Raw genomic sequence first — 14432 nt, 5'->3', positions numbered from 1 at the left:
ACCTACTAGCTACAGGGAATGCGAAAAGTCAAGAGTAGAGTCTATGTCGATGCTCCCCCTCATCTGAGACCCACAGACGCAGAGCCCCCCTCCTCCCCAAGGGCCCCCACACCTCCTCCTGCTTACAGGAGGTGAGGCCTGCCGGGTGGGTCTCACTAGGCGGCCTGAGGCATGCCACAGAACAACAGCACGGAACCCCAGGGCAGAGGGTCTAGACCCGGCATGGAGCCCGGGGCACAATTTTTTCCTTCTCTCCTAAGCCTTGAAATGAGCACGCAAAGATCTTTCCGAGTGGTTGTCAAAGTTGTGGGATGGGCAAATCCTGAGAGTGGGTGAGACAGGGCACGGGCAGATCTTCTGCAACCATAAGGTGCTGTACAAATACTTTTAGACCGTGAAGGTGCAAATGAGAGAGCAAAGAGAAATCGTCACCGTCCCCCAATATCATCGTCTTTTGGGGTGTGTGTATGGGGGAGGGGATCTCCAGCTGGAAAGCAGCATAGGTTTTTCTCTTGAGGTCCCCCAAGTCTGGGCATTCCTAACCCCAAAGACACCCCAAAAGGACAAAGGGAAATGAACTTGACTAAAAAGCTACCAAGTGACGTACAGATGGCAGAGACAGAATCCACTGGGGTCATCCCCGTCTGCTTCTCTTTTTGAGATTTCTTTTTTTTAAGTAATCTCCACACCCAATACGGGGCTTGAACCTACAACCCCGAGATCAAGAGCCGCATGCTCTACTGACTGACCCAGCCAGGCGCCCCAGTGGGGTGCCCCAAGGCAAAAACCTCTGGAAAAGGACCAAGCACGACGTGAAAAGAGCAGAGGACAGAAAACAGAATCGTCCTGCTGCGTCACACCAGCCGCGTGGAGAGACGGTCCCGGGAAAAGCCAGCCTGACCCCTGCCCACGGGAGCAAGATTCCCCCAAGCAGCCCAGCCGCCCACGCCCACACCAGTGCGCCATCCGCCGAGGGCCTGGGGGGAGACTGAGAAGAGACGGTAGTTTGGAGGGAGCCCCCCAACGCTTTGCTGACGGGACCACACGAGAATCCAGGGCAGTGAGTGCCCCCCTCCAGCCCCTGCCTCTTACCCGAGTACTGGCGTGTCCCCCTCCGCCCGCCCGGCCCCGCGGCACTCACACGCTTCCAAGCTCCCGTCCCTGGTCACCACACTTTTTCCAGGCCTCTTCTTTCTTTCTTTCTTAAATGCTTGTTTATTTTTGAGAAAGAGAGAGAGACAGAGTGTGAGCGGAGGAGGGGCAGAGGGGGCGGGAGAGGGAGACACCGAGTCCGAAGCAGGCTCCAGGCTCCGAGCTGTCAGCACAGAGCCCGGCGTGGGGCTCGAACTCATGAACCGTGAGATCATGCCCTGAGCCCAAGTCAGACGCTCAATCCATGGAGCCAGCCGGGTGCCCCCGCCCAGGCCTCTCATTTCTAATGTAATCTTTAGATAAAACTGACGTTCACGGTGATCATTTCTCTCTTCTTACCGCTTTGGTCTGATTACCTTTTCCTCTCGCTGGATTTCCAGGACTCTATCCCTTCAGTTGGTTTTCTTTTATTAGAAGTTACTTCAGTTTCTGTCTTTTTCATCCCTCATGTTAGCCGTTCTTGACGTGAGGACTGCCTCCCTCAGACGTTTCCTCAGGCCGCCATCTGGCGCGAAGGGACGGTGATGAGCTCACAAAACGGTGCCACAGTTCTTCGGGGAACTGATCTGCTTACGTCACGTCCGCCCTAGGTGCTGGGACACAGCGTCCATGCTCTTTGTGTCGCCCTGCTGGGCCGTCTTCACAGACCTGAGCCCCGACAGCGCGGTCTGGAGGAAGCCGGGGGTTCCCGGGCCAGGAGAGACCTCGAGAGCCATCTAGCCCATCTACTCAACCGCAGGCAGAGATTTGCAAACATCGGAGCGGATTTCTAAGGTTTCTTCAAGGAATTAAAGTATACGAATGTCTAAGTGATTAGTATGATCTACGGTGTACCTAGGGTAAGAAATGAGCAATCCACTGAGTTCTAAAATCCAGTGAGAGTCAGGCACACACGCATTGCTCTTTGGAAAGTCGAGTTAAGGCGCCCTTGCGGCCCGTCTCAGCAGTTAATGGATGTGTTAATTTCACAGCTGTTAAATTCTTTCTTCCGTCCCCGAAAATCTCCCCTGCTTTGCTCGAGTCGACCACAAACCATCACACAGCACTTTCTAAATGCCCAGCACCACGATAAGCTCATTTCCTCTAGTTCAGTGCTTGACAGGCAGGCAAAAAACCAGGCCAGTGTCTCTTAGCCAAAACCCCTCCATACGCTTCGAGGCGAACTTCTCTCTGACGCTGGTAACTTCTCCAAAATAGCCGTCACCTGTCGTCGGCGTGCAAAGACAAGCTTCACACGGGTTGCCAATTCTGTCTCCTCTGTTCCCGTGTTTGTTGGCTGGGTTTACCCACGCGGTGTGTTCATGTCTTCTGGGGTCAGCTCAACCTTCCCACACTTCGGAGGATCCTCAGGCTTCCCGAAGACGTCTGCTCAGAGATGCAGCTCCCCTTCCAGAGCCAGAGAGCAGAGCAGAAAGGGGGGGGGGGCTCCCGTATAAAGCTGTGTCTTCCTCTCCTTCCCCACAAACAACTGATGTCCTTGCTTTCAAAACCGTGAACACTTCTCTTGTTCGAGTTGTGTGTTAAGAGATGAGTCACGCATAGGTCTTCCCAATGCGAACATCAATTACAGTCAGTCGGAAGTTCACGCCCTTCCTTCCCCACTCGCCTGTGCAGCTTGAGACCCCCGTGATTTCCTGGAACAACAGAACGCACAGAACAGAGCCACAAAGCCTCAGTGGAGGCCGCTGGCCCTTCTGCTACTCAGAGCCACTTACGACTCGGAGCCACAGATAGTTTCCTCAACTGCAAACTGGCATGAGAAGAGGCTCCCAGGACTGTCGTGCGAATCAAATGGAACGATTTACGCACAGCGCCTGGCACTTAGTAGGTGCTCAAAAGACTTCACTAAATTGATCAGAGCACCTGCTAGTCTGCGGTGCGTCCCTCCTGTGCCAGGCTGTGCTCTAATCGCTTTACGTGTAAAGTCTCCATTTCAGAGAGGAGGGAACAGAGGGGTTCCCCGACTTCCTCAAGGTCACACAGCTGGCCAGAAGGTATCTGTGTTCATTTCCCAGGGCTGTAATAAATTACCACATCGGGATGGTTTAAAACAACCATGATTTAATCTCTTAGTTTGGGCATTCAGGAGGTAGAAATCAAGGTGTTGGCAAGGTTAGTTCCTTCCAGAGGCTCCGAGGGAGAATGCGTTCCACGCCTCTGTCCTGGCTTCCAGCGGCTGCCGGCGATCCTGGCATTCTCCGGCTTTCCGCTGCCTCCTTCCCACGGCCGCCCGCCTTCTTCGTGTGTCCTCTGTGTTTCTTTCTCCAAAACCCCCGCTTCTTATGAGAGCATCAGTCACGAGATCTGGGACCCTACATCCGCCAAGTCCCTCTTGTCAAATAAGGTCACAGTCACAGGTATCCAGGGTTACGACTTGGACCCATCTTTTTGAGGGACACAACTTGACCTGCTCCGGTCTCTGAGCCAGAACCTGAACCTCAGCAATCTTAACCAGGTTCCTAATTTCTACGTCACCTGCGCGTCTCCTTGGCTGATTACAAACTGGCAAATGTCATTTGAATACTAGATTGTCATTACTATTATCTCTCCACCCAGCTAGAAGGGGGCGGTAGGGTACATTTATGCCACCCAGGAACTCTGGATCTCCCTCTTCCATTTAGCTTTCCACATCCTCGGTGCCTTCACACTCTCTCCTCACGTGGGTCAGATTTCAGTGGACACTCGGGGGAGGGGTGCTCGGTTTCTCTGCTATCCCCGGCTGCCCACCTTCCACCCAAGTTTCTTCAAATAGACCAACCCAGGAATTCAGATACTATAAATGTCAGAAGCTCACCCTAGTTTCTCCAAAGGCAGTCCTCAAATCACCCATCTGGAACTTCCTGGGATTCGTCCCCTAACACCCTCTGTCCCTCTAGTTCCGCATCCCCAGGCCTCTGGCTCAGCACATGGGAACTGCGTGTGCCCAACGGGAAACGAGGAGAGGGCACCCACCGCCCTTCCCGGGGCTCACGGCGCCTGGCTGGCACGACCAGGTACTTTTTCCCCGACTGCTCCCACCTGCCCACCTGCTTCTCCATCAGAGCAGACCTAACGGCACTTCCTCTCAGGACAAGGGAAGCTGCTGCTGGGGGCGGGGGCAGCAACCTACCTCTCACACACACCCCAGGACGATTTATCCTAGGACAGCGCCCTCTCAGTCATGACTCAGTGTCTTTTTTTTTTTTTTTTTTTTTTTTTTAACTGCAAGGGACCACATATCTTTACTTTCAGGCCACAAACAGATCTGGCGGGGCGGGGGACTGACACAGTCTTGATCCCATTTCAATTTCCAATCCCTTTTTAACGTTCTTTTCTTTTCACTTTTTTTTTTTTTTTTTAATGTTTATTTTTGAGAGACAAAGAGAGCGCCAGCAGGGGGAGGGCAGAGAGAGAGGGAGACAGAATCCGAAGCAGGCTCCAGACTCCGAGCTGTCTGCACAGAGCCTGATGCAGGGCTCCAACCCATGAACTGTGAGATCATGACCTGAGTTGAAGTCGGACGCTTAAGTGACTGAGCCCCAACTTCAATTTTCACTTTGGAAGTTTGGGGAAGCGGTGGGTTGGGAGGCTTGAGGAAGCCAGGTACGAGGGTAGGGGGATGTGAGAAGGTTGTAAAGAAAGAAGGGTCCTGGCTTGAGAATTCTTTTCTTCCTGCTGCAGGCCAGAAGCTCTCTCCTGCCCTTGTCTGTCTCCCCACTACCCAAGAGCAGCTCTTGAGGGGTTAGAGGGCCTTGGAGGTGGTTTGGCCTAATTTATCATCCTAAGAAACACATGTCTCACTCTACCCACTCCAACCGCGGCCCCACACTGCATTGTCTCGGGAGGCAGAATGGAGCCCTGTCCAGAGCCTGTCCTTGAGGAGCTCGGGGTGCTTGCTGGATAGTGGGGCGAGCACAGGGCGTGGAGCAGGGCACCGGGCACGTGTGCGACACGGAGCCCGCCTGCTTCCAGTAAGGGTGCACTGGGGGGGGGGGGGGGGTCTGCCGTCCGAGCAGCGCCTTGAGTATGTGCAAGGTGGCGGGGATGACGGAGAGGAACGCTGCAGCCTGGGGCCTGGCAGGAAACAGATCACTGGAGCCATCCAAGGTGAGCTTCAGGAGGGACTATTTACAAAGGCGAGGGCACCGTGCAGGGAAACCTGAGGGCAGCACGGGGCCCGAGGAGCTCTCGGCGCCCCAAGGCCTGAGGAGCAGGGCAGGGGGCGGCTGCCAGGACCCAGAGAGAGAACTGTGTGCCACCCGGCAGGAGCTCTTGTGAATGGAGGTGGGGAGAGGGCAGCCCACTGACGGTCCACACAGGCCAGCCTCTGTGGGCACCTGGCCCGGCGGCGGGTCTGGAGGAGCAAAGGAAAACCGCCCATCAGACACAGAGGAAGGGACCACATCCCCTGCAAGGCAATCTGCACATAGAAAGGCACGGAGTCCTGACACAGCACGGTTTGCTTTGGCACCAGGAACAGGGGACATGCGAGGGACCAGCAGGAGACGGAGGCAGAGGGAGGTCAGGACCTGCTGCACAGAGCCCAGCTGTCACCTTGTGTGCTCATGGCACCGATGGGAATGACGTAGTTGGTAGTCACGGTGGTGGAGGGATGTAGTCTGCAGGAGGACAGGAGAAGAAGGGAGGCCAAAAAGAGGCCACTGCGATCTGGAAGGTCTGGGGGAAGAGGAAGAAGCAACCTGGACCGGGGCCTTGCCAGTCAAAGGAAGTGGACTCAAATGTCTGCTTCGCTGCTTCCCATTGTGAGACACTGGGGGAGTCTTCTAACCATCGAGTTTATTTTTCGCATCCACAAACATACAAACAGTCATGAGAATTAGACCGGGTGAGTCAGGTGCCAACCATAGGGCACGGTGATCAACACAGCCCGGACTTATGCAGTGCACATCCTGTGCAACCAGGCTGGTTGGCCCCGAGTCCAGGCAAGAAAAGCTGAAGGTCTATGTAAGGCAGCAACAGTGGTGATGGGTAGCAGGATGTGGATTCCAGAGCCATTTCTCTGGATGCGGGGATAAGGAGGGGGAGGGAGAAGATCCTGAGCTGTATGACTTGGCTGATGGGGGGTGTGGACTAAACACAAAGGAGGTCGAAGGGAAGGACGCAGGGGCAGCTGAGGGCACAGGGAAGAAGGGTGTGGTTCCACACATGTCAACAACCCCGAGGGGCCACCAGAGCACTCAGATGGCCCTGCCTAGGAGACAAATGGGAACAAGGGATCAGGGGAGAGGCACAGACTTAGAAGTCACCAGGACACAGAGGGTGGCAGTAGCCGTGGGAAATAGGAGATTCCCCCGAAGCAAGTAGAGAAGGAAGGGACGGGGTTCACCGAGAATCCTGTGTTAACAGTACTGATTGAAACGAAAGGGAGAAGAGGGGGAGTCAGCAAAAAAAAAACAAAAAAAACAAAAAACAAAAAACAAAAAACAGGAAAAGACCAGGAAATAAGAGGAACACAGGAATCCACCATGGATGCGCGGGAGGAGAGAGTCTCCGGAGGGAGGAAAGGTCCACGGCATTCGGTGCTCTGGAGGGACCAAAGGGGACGAGGATGCAGAGGGAGCCACGGATTAGCGATGGAGACATCCCTGGTGACCGCAGCAGGGGCGATCTTGGCGCGGGGCACAGAAGCCCAAATATAAGGAGCTGAAAAACGAGTGGGGTTTTGGAAATACATGCGGAAAAGCGCAATCATGCCCACGAGTCTGGCAGTGAAAGAACAAGATAAGAAGGGAGGCTTTGGGAGTAGCTTTTCTTTTCAGATGGCAAAACCTGAGCCTATTTATAGGCTAAAAAGGAAGAAACAAAACAGAAATAGCCTCAAGATCCAGGGGAAATCCAGGGAGAATGAGGTCTGGAGATCCAGGCAAGACGGCAGGAGACAGGGTCCAGGTGCAGAGCCAGTGGGGGAAGAGTCAAGTGCACGCGGGACTCTGAGGCTGCCAGAGGTGGGCCGGTCCCGCCCCGGCTTGTCGCCCCCTCCTGTCGTAGGGTGGCTTCGCCCCCGCTCAGCAGAGGCAAGGCCGTCCTGACGTGCGCGTAGGAGTCGTCTGACTGAGACAGAGGCTCAGTGTGGTTTTTTTTAAGTCAAGTGTCCTGGTTAGAGCAAAGGCTGACTTAACTGCTCCCGCCTGCATTTTACCTGTTAATTCCCTCTCTTTCTGCAGGGCGAGGACGTCTCTCGGAGATGTGACGTGGATCCAGACGAGGCCAGAAAGAGCCGGCTGCGTCTTCTTGGAGCGGAGACGTGCACACATTCATCCTGGGGCGGACGGCCCGAGGGACGGGGCTCCCGGAAATTCACGGGGGCGGCGAGGGTGGGAGGCCTGGCCGGGGACACGGGAGGCTCTCCCGGGACCTGGTTTAGGAACACTTGCAGTTTCTCTCTCGCATTTAGCTTGTCAGATTCTTCTTTGTCAGCTGAAGCGCCCGACAAGCTTAATTGTTTCCTTAGGGCTTTGTCCTTCCCATCAGCGAACAAAGGCAATTGGGAAGGATTTGGGTTTGGCTTTTTTGATATTAAAAACAAGCGAACAAAATAACACAACAACAACAACAACAACAAACAGGGGCGCCTGGGTGGCTCAGTCGGTTAAGCCTCTGACTTCGACTTCGGCGCAGGTCGTGGTCTCACGGCTCATGAGTTCAAGCCCCGCGTCGGGCTCTGTGCTGACAGCTCGGAGCCTGGAGCCTGCTTTGGATTCTGTGTCTCCCTCTCTCTACGTCACACTTTGTCTCTCTCTCTCTCTCAAAAATAAACATTAAAAAAAAAATTAAAAAAAAACTCTTACCAAGATGGAGGTCTGTATTTACATGTGCACCCACACGTGCACATCCATACACTCCTAGATATTTCAACCCGCGTTTGGGTGTAGCTATAGGTACAGCAGATCAGACCACTGGCCCACCGCCTGGACGGCCGCTCTGACTCTGAAAGGCGATACACCAGCAATACCCCACCTGTTCCCGCAGTCAGGAGCCCCTAACGATGAATTAAGTGCCATTGGAAGACGACAAGCTGACGTGCAGGTGATATCCATCAGGGGTTACCTCCTGAGGCCCCTCTTGCTCCTCCCTTCCCCAAAAGCTTTTATTGCGGCCGGTGCTAAAAACCAAGATGAGCACATTCGCCGTTCAGTATGGTTTCATTTCTCCCATCCACCCTCTGATAGTTGCGAGTTATCGGTAAAAACTGCAACAAATTGGACAAGAGGTAAAGCCAGAGACCAAGATATTGCACGGACAAAGATTATTGGTCCCGTAAGCAAAGAGCTAACGGTACAGCAGTACCAGGGGACAGGGCTGGCATCTTTGGCCAACTGGAGGAAGGAGGCAGATTTTTGAAGGCGGCCTTGCCACGTGGTTAGTCCCACAGTAGGAAGACACGTTTGGCTTGCTCCCTGAGCAGAGCTGAGCAAGGTCACGTGACCTCTCACTTCTCAGGGCTCCCGACTGCACTGCTGCCTTTTTAACGGTCGTCTGTGTGCTGTGTATTATCGTCCATTAGAACATATGTTCTTGATGGTTTCTGGTTAACGTTTTTTTTTTTTTTATCACCGTCTCCAAACACCTTCACAGACGGGTAGCATTCGGCGCTCAACAAAGGTTAGGTTGGCTGGTTGACTCGACTGTCCGTCCACCCATCCGATCAATCCTAGATAAAAGTCTACAGAATAAATGTGCCCACTTCCTGGGAATTGTGCAAAGACTTAAGAAGAAATCAATTCGATTTAACAAATATGCATCGAGCACAATTATGTGCAAGACAGCAGTCAAGGAGACAAAGACGAGTAAGATGTGGCTCCCACTAAGAAATATTAGATAAATAGCTGCAATACAAGATTGAACTTAAGGACTACAGAGCCTTGGGTACAAAGAAGAAACGGAAATGAGATCCCCACTGTGGGGGTGGGGTTGAAAGCAGGAAACAGTTCCTGGTGGATGTGGTATTTAAAAGACACCTCAGGATTCTTATTCGAGAATAAGACAGAAATGTTATTGAACCCAGAAGACTCGCTCAATCGTGGTTTGACTGTGACTGCCACCAGCCACTGGGGAAGGCTGTCAGTCCTCCACAGCTGCTTCTCAGGGTCTCCTAATAAAGGTGTGGGGACTTGCCGACAACTTAGCCTAGTTCCTGAATTCTACGCCTCACCCTCTGGGTCTCCCAGTCATGCTCATCTCTACAGTCTGAGGTCTGTGCCAGCAGAAAAGCAGCCCAGTTCACAACTGGCTATAGTCTTCCTAGTGGTGGGTCATCATCCTCTTCCTAACTGTGCCGAGATGCGAAAAGGAACCCAGAAAGCTTCCCAGCCAGGACCGAGGGACAGGGCATGACAACACAGAGTCTAGACTGCTGTGTAGTGCGGAATGCCCAAGCAGTCACTGGGGGATGAGCTGGGACAGCGTCCTTCTACGATCCTGGAGACCATCTGTTGATAGTAAGGGCTGGTCGGACCAGAGCTATCGCTCCAGACCGAAAGCAATCTTTGCTTGCCTTTGGGGTTAAGGTTGGCCACACAGTGGTCCTTCCCCTGGCCCATCATATGGCCCTCCATCCCAGTGTCAAACACAGATCCTACGCCAGGTTTCCCACATCCGCGTGAATCCAGAAACACCTAGTGTACCATAAAGGTTCTTCCTAAGCAAATCCTCTCCCTTTATGTGATCTGAAACCCACCGATCGATACGAGATTGGTTTGTTTTGAAGATGATGATTCCTTTAACAAGATGCAAATGCTTCTTGGGCTGATAAAGTAAACTCCATCAATCATTCAAACACTAAATTATTAAGCAAGCTAGAGATTGTTCTCCCTCCTCCTACAGAAGGACGCCAATGATAAACCTTCCTGGCTTGAGAAGCAAAATATTCAAAGATAACTTACAATGATTATTGACACCAGAGGGTCTCTCCTTGGAACCAATAAACCATAGGGCTATGAGGCCCATGTATTGTCCCAAACTAAAAATTCTGCAAGCGTGTACATGAATGAATTGTTACAGGGAGAGAATTCAGTTTTACCAGACTCTCAAAAGTATTTGTGTCACATAAAAGGTCAACAGCACCCTACGGATGCCCAGGCCAGTGTCTACCTGTTAGCAGGGAAAGGGGTCAAGGGCAAGATGGCTGGTTTTACTTTGCATACACTCTCCCATCTGGGCCTCTTCAAAGCTTTGCAAATTCCAAACGGATTCCCTTTATGCATGTAAGGAGGAGAAAATGAAACAGGAATGGAATTTCAAAGTAAGAAATCACTTAGAAGTAGAACTGGGACCAGGCCTGGATTCTCGGTTCCCCTGGTTCTTCCTCCACAGGGTGATTCCCTTCCCGGTAGACAGTGTTTAATGATGTGAAGTCTTCTAAAGTTGGCCTAATTGGATGTTCCATCGTAAGGGTAAAAGATGCCTGCTAAGGTCTGGCACAGAGAGACTGATGCAAAGGTTTAGCTTTGATCATTCTGGAGGCTCTTCAATTTTCTGCTGTCAGTAGATCTATTCACTATCTGCCAGCTTTGTGCTTTAGGCCGTGGAGAAGGGCAGAGGATGAGGCCACCAAGAAAATAAGGAAGCTTAACGGCCTTTTCGAAATGAACATTCTAGTACAAACAAGTGGATCGAGCCTGCCCTAGCTTTGTCACGTGGCATTTATGGAGCACCTACGACGTACAAAGACCCTTCCGGGCACCAGGGATAACAGTGCACAAAACATGTATGGTTCCTGCCTTCATATTTAGAGTTACCATGGTAAAAGTTTCCGTTCTTTTGCCATGAGTGAATTTAATAATCAAGGAGGATCCACCAGAGGCAGAAAGCCAGCGGAAAGAGCAGAGGTAAAATTACCAGAGAGCCAAGTTGAGGTCATGGGAGGGGCCGCTGCCAGCACCTCCCCAAAAGAGGGTGCTCCTTCATTTCCTCTCTATTCAGACTGTCACTAGTCTGAATGACCCAAGCCTGACAGACTGACCCCCGTCTGTGCCTCCAAATGCTGTCAGCTCTATTGTCCAGTCTGCCCTTTATCCTGACTCCTGGGCAATGTCTCCCATGTCCGCCTCCCTGACACAAGTCCCTCTGCGAGTGGGGTGTTTCCCTAAAACCCTACTGTCAACGGCCACCCTGGAACCCTGAGTCACAGCCCTCACGGAAGGACTGTAAACATGGGTGCGGAAGAAGGTCCTGATAATATTACCAAGAGAAAAACAGGGTCATCGTAGAACTACTTACAGGACAACGCTGGGTTTTGGAAAAACATCTGAGGGCACATTTGCATGTGGAATGTTCCTAGAGGGAATATGAAGGAATATTTGACTCTTCCTTTTGTAAGACGTCTTCACTGGGCGCCTGGGTGGCTCAGTCGGTGAAGCGTCCGACTTTGGCTCAGGTCACGATCTCACGGTTTGTGGGTTCGAGCCCCACGTTGGGCTCTGTGCCGACAGCTGGGAGCCTGGAGCCTGCTTCGGATTCTGTCTCCCTCTCTCTCTGTTCCTCCCCTGCTCTCACTCTGTGTCTCTCTCACCCTCTCAAAAATAAATAAAGATTAAAAAAAATTAAAAAAAAAAGTCTTCACTACTCTTAGTGGCAAGCATATATTACGTGGCCATTTAAAAACTTATGCCTCAGCCGTATTCCTCTGAACACTTCCTGAAAAATGTCACAGAAAGGAGTCACCTTGGGGACCATGCAGAGCCGGGCTATGCCTTACCTGTCTCTGCATCTACACAGGGCACACAGTGGCCTCCAGAGGAGAAGAAGAGAGAGGAGGAAGGACAGAGGAAAAGGTAGGTCTTGGATGTGTGCACCAACACGTGCATGTGACAAAGAGCCCCGAGGTGTCAATAAATGACAGGCCAGTGAGTCCCCCGGGGGGACTTACGGTGCTTCTGCGTGTTTACCGAGACTTCCCGAGCTCAAGGGACTTTGCCAAGCCCACGGAGAGGTATGAGAATTGAAGCACAGAACCTGCTTTCAAGGAAAGAAAGAGGACAGGAACAGATAAAGAATGCATATAACTATGTAGGACTGCAAGCCACAGAAAGGCAGGCAGAAAACTGGAAAGAAGAGGAGAATCGATAGGTGGGGGAGGGTGTGAAGTCAGACCACGAGGAATGGCAGGGTGGTGGGCACCGGGCTTTGGGAGGGAGCCGAGGGTTGACAGATGTGCTCTCGCACAGGGCAGCAGGGGTGAAGGAGGTTATTTCAGGATAGGGGAGAGCTGAGCAGACAGGCAGGGAGGCATGGAGAGGCTATAGAAGGGCAGGCCCATGGGGAAGAGACCGGAGAAGCCGGGTCTGGAACACAGGAGGGCAGGGCACAGAGGGGCGATGACGGTAGGCAGTGACCCACGATGTGTGGAAGGGGAGGCGGATGCGGAGGAAGCTCACGGAAGATGGGGGTCACCTAGGGAGAGGGAGGGTGCACAGAGCCCACAGGTAGAAGCAGGTGAAAAGGACTTGGCACCGAGGGGAATTAACGCCGGGGTGAATGAGGGATCACAGAGCACCCCCGGGGAACTAACTGAAGCCGGAGAGCACGAAGGATACTCTTTCCCCTCCTACTTCGTAAGTTTCTCCATGCAGAAAATCGGGCAATTCCTACTCATGCATATGTATGAAAAGGCACAGTCTATGAAAGGTTCTGACACCAGAGGGAACAAAAACATCAACTCTACATGAAACATTACTCGCTGCAGTGATGGATACTCCCATCCCTCCACGGGTGGGTCCAGAAAAGACAGGAGGAGCCTGGGAGAGATCTATAGGTCAGGCTGCCTCCAGATCCCTGGTTCCCGTCCAGCAGGGGCCCCTCAAGGCCCTCCCATGCTGGAAGGCTGGAGGAGGCTCAATCTCAGAAAAACGTGGGAAGATGTAGGGGTGCCTGGGTGGCTCAGGTCATGATCTCACGGTTCGTGAGTTCGAGCCCTGGCTCAGGCTCTGTGCTGACAGCTCAGAGCCTGAAGCCTGCTTCAGATTCTGTGTCTTCCTCTCTCACTGCCCCTCCCCGATTCAGTGTTTGTCTCTCTCTCAAGAGTAATAAACATTAAAAAATTAAAAAGATACATGGGAAGATGCAATCGCCCTGTCCCTTGTACAGCACACAGCACAAATGGGACCCAGGTGTCTGAGCTCCAGATCTGCTCATTCTTCTCTGACCTTCCAGGACCCCCGGTACCCGGGCCCCCTGTCCCACTCCTGCGGCAATGGAGCAGTCTGAGGTGGGGACTTGGGCGTGTGGAGCTACGAAGGGAGGGAGGTTGGAGAGTAGAACTGTCTATCTGAGAGGTCTTGATCCGATTTTGTGGGGGGCAGCCTGGATGTTGGAGAGCCATCTCTAAGAATCCTGACAGCTTTTCTGGATCCACAAAACAACAGTGTAAGTAATTACTACGTATTCTATCTTTTCTCCTAATTACGGGATTCTACCTATATATTACAGGTTAGGATAGTATCTGATTCCATTAAAAAATAACATATTTTTTAAACCTGTTATCTTAATCCCATGGGACCTCGACTTTCTGCCTTTCTAGGGGTATTATTATCTCCTTTTAAAAATGTCAATTTGTTTGATTCCACTGCTGATTTCCAATTTGTGGCCCCGTGCTTCTCCCTTCTCTCCCTAGCAAGAGGCTGGCAGACCCTGTCCCCTCCTCTGATAAAACTTCTCCTTTATGAGTCACTATGCATTCCACCCTCCTGAACGCCAGCCTTTCTCCTGTCCTGACTCTCTCTTAGGGTGGATGCGCTCTCGTTTATTTGCAAGTCTTTAAAAATGCTGCCTAGGATTTTTTTCTACCCCGCTTTCATAAAAACAAAGTATGAGAGGATACTTTCTAAGCTTTGGCACTTAACCCAACCCCCCATATTCTTAAAGATAATCCACTGTCTTCTGTCTTCCAGTTTTGCTATCAGCCTAATTGTGTTCCTTTATAAGCAATGTATTTTTTTCTGATCTGGATGGTTTTAAAATCGGTGTCTTCCACATTCTGTGGTTTCATTACTAGCAGTCTAGAGTTTAAGAATCAAACTCTTTAAAAAAAAATCAAACTCTTTCGGGGTGCCCGGATGGTTCAGTCAGTTAAACGTCCAACTTTTGATTTTAGCTCAGATCATGATCTCACAGTTCATGGGTTCGAGCTCCATGCCGGGCTCTGTGCTGACATTGGGCTGTGTGGAGCCTGCTTGGGATTCATTTTCTCTCTTTCTCTCTCTTTCTCTCTCTCTCCCTCTCCTGCTCACATGCACTCTCAAAGTAAATAAGTAAACATTAAAAAAAAAAATCAAATTCTTTTT

General features: G+C 51.8%; 1 protein-coding gene across 8 annotated transcripts in view; it reads right to left on the bottom strand.

Moving 5' to 3' along the window:
- LOC123586948 (carboxyl-terminal PDZ ligand of neuronal nitric oxide synthase protein) overlaps positions 1–14432 on the bottom strand; it is a 284322-nt gene that overhangs the window by 48768 nt on the left and 221122 nt on the right. Inside the window, exon 1 of one of the 8 annotated variants that reach the window (XM_045456600.1) lies at positions 1509–4272. The exons of the other annotated variants lie outside the window; for them this stretch is intronic. Within the exon in view, the coding sequence (XP_045312556.1) occupies positions 1509–1594 (86 nt within the window). The 5' untranslated portion in view covers positions 1595–4272. Of the gene's footprint in view, positions 1–1508; positions 4273–14432 lie in introns of those variants that run through there. 8 annotated transcript variants of the gene reach the window in all.

Source organism: Leopardus geoffroyi, chromosome C3 (assembly GCF_018350155.1).
Source record: "Leopardus geoffroyi isolate Oge1 chromosome C3, O.geoffroyi_Oge1_pat1.0, whole genome shotgun sequence".
Lineage (NCBI taxonomy): Eukaryota > Metazoa > Chordata > Mammalia > Carnivora > Felidae > Leopardus > Leopardus geoffroyi.
The sequence above is the reverse complement of the archived record's forward strand: the minus strand, read 5'-3'. Positions and strand labels throughout refer to the sequence as shown.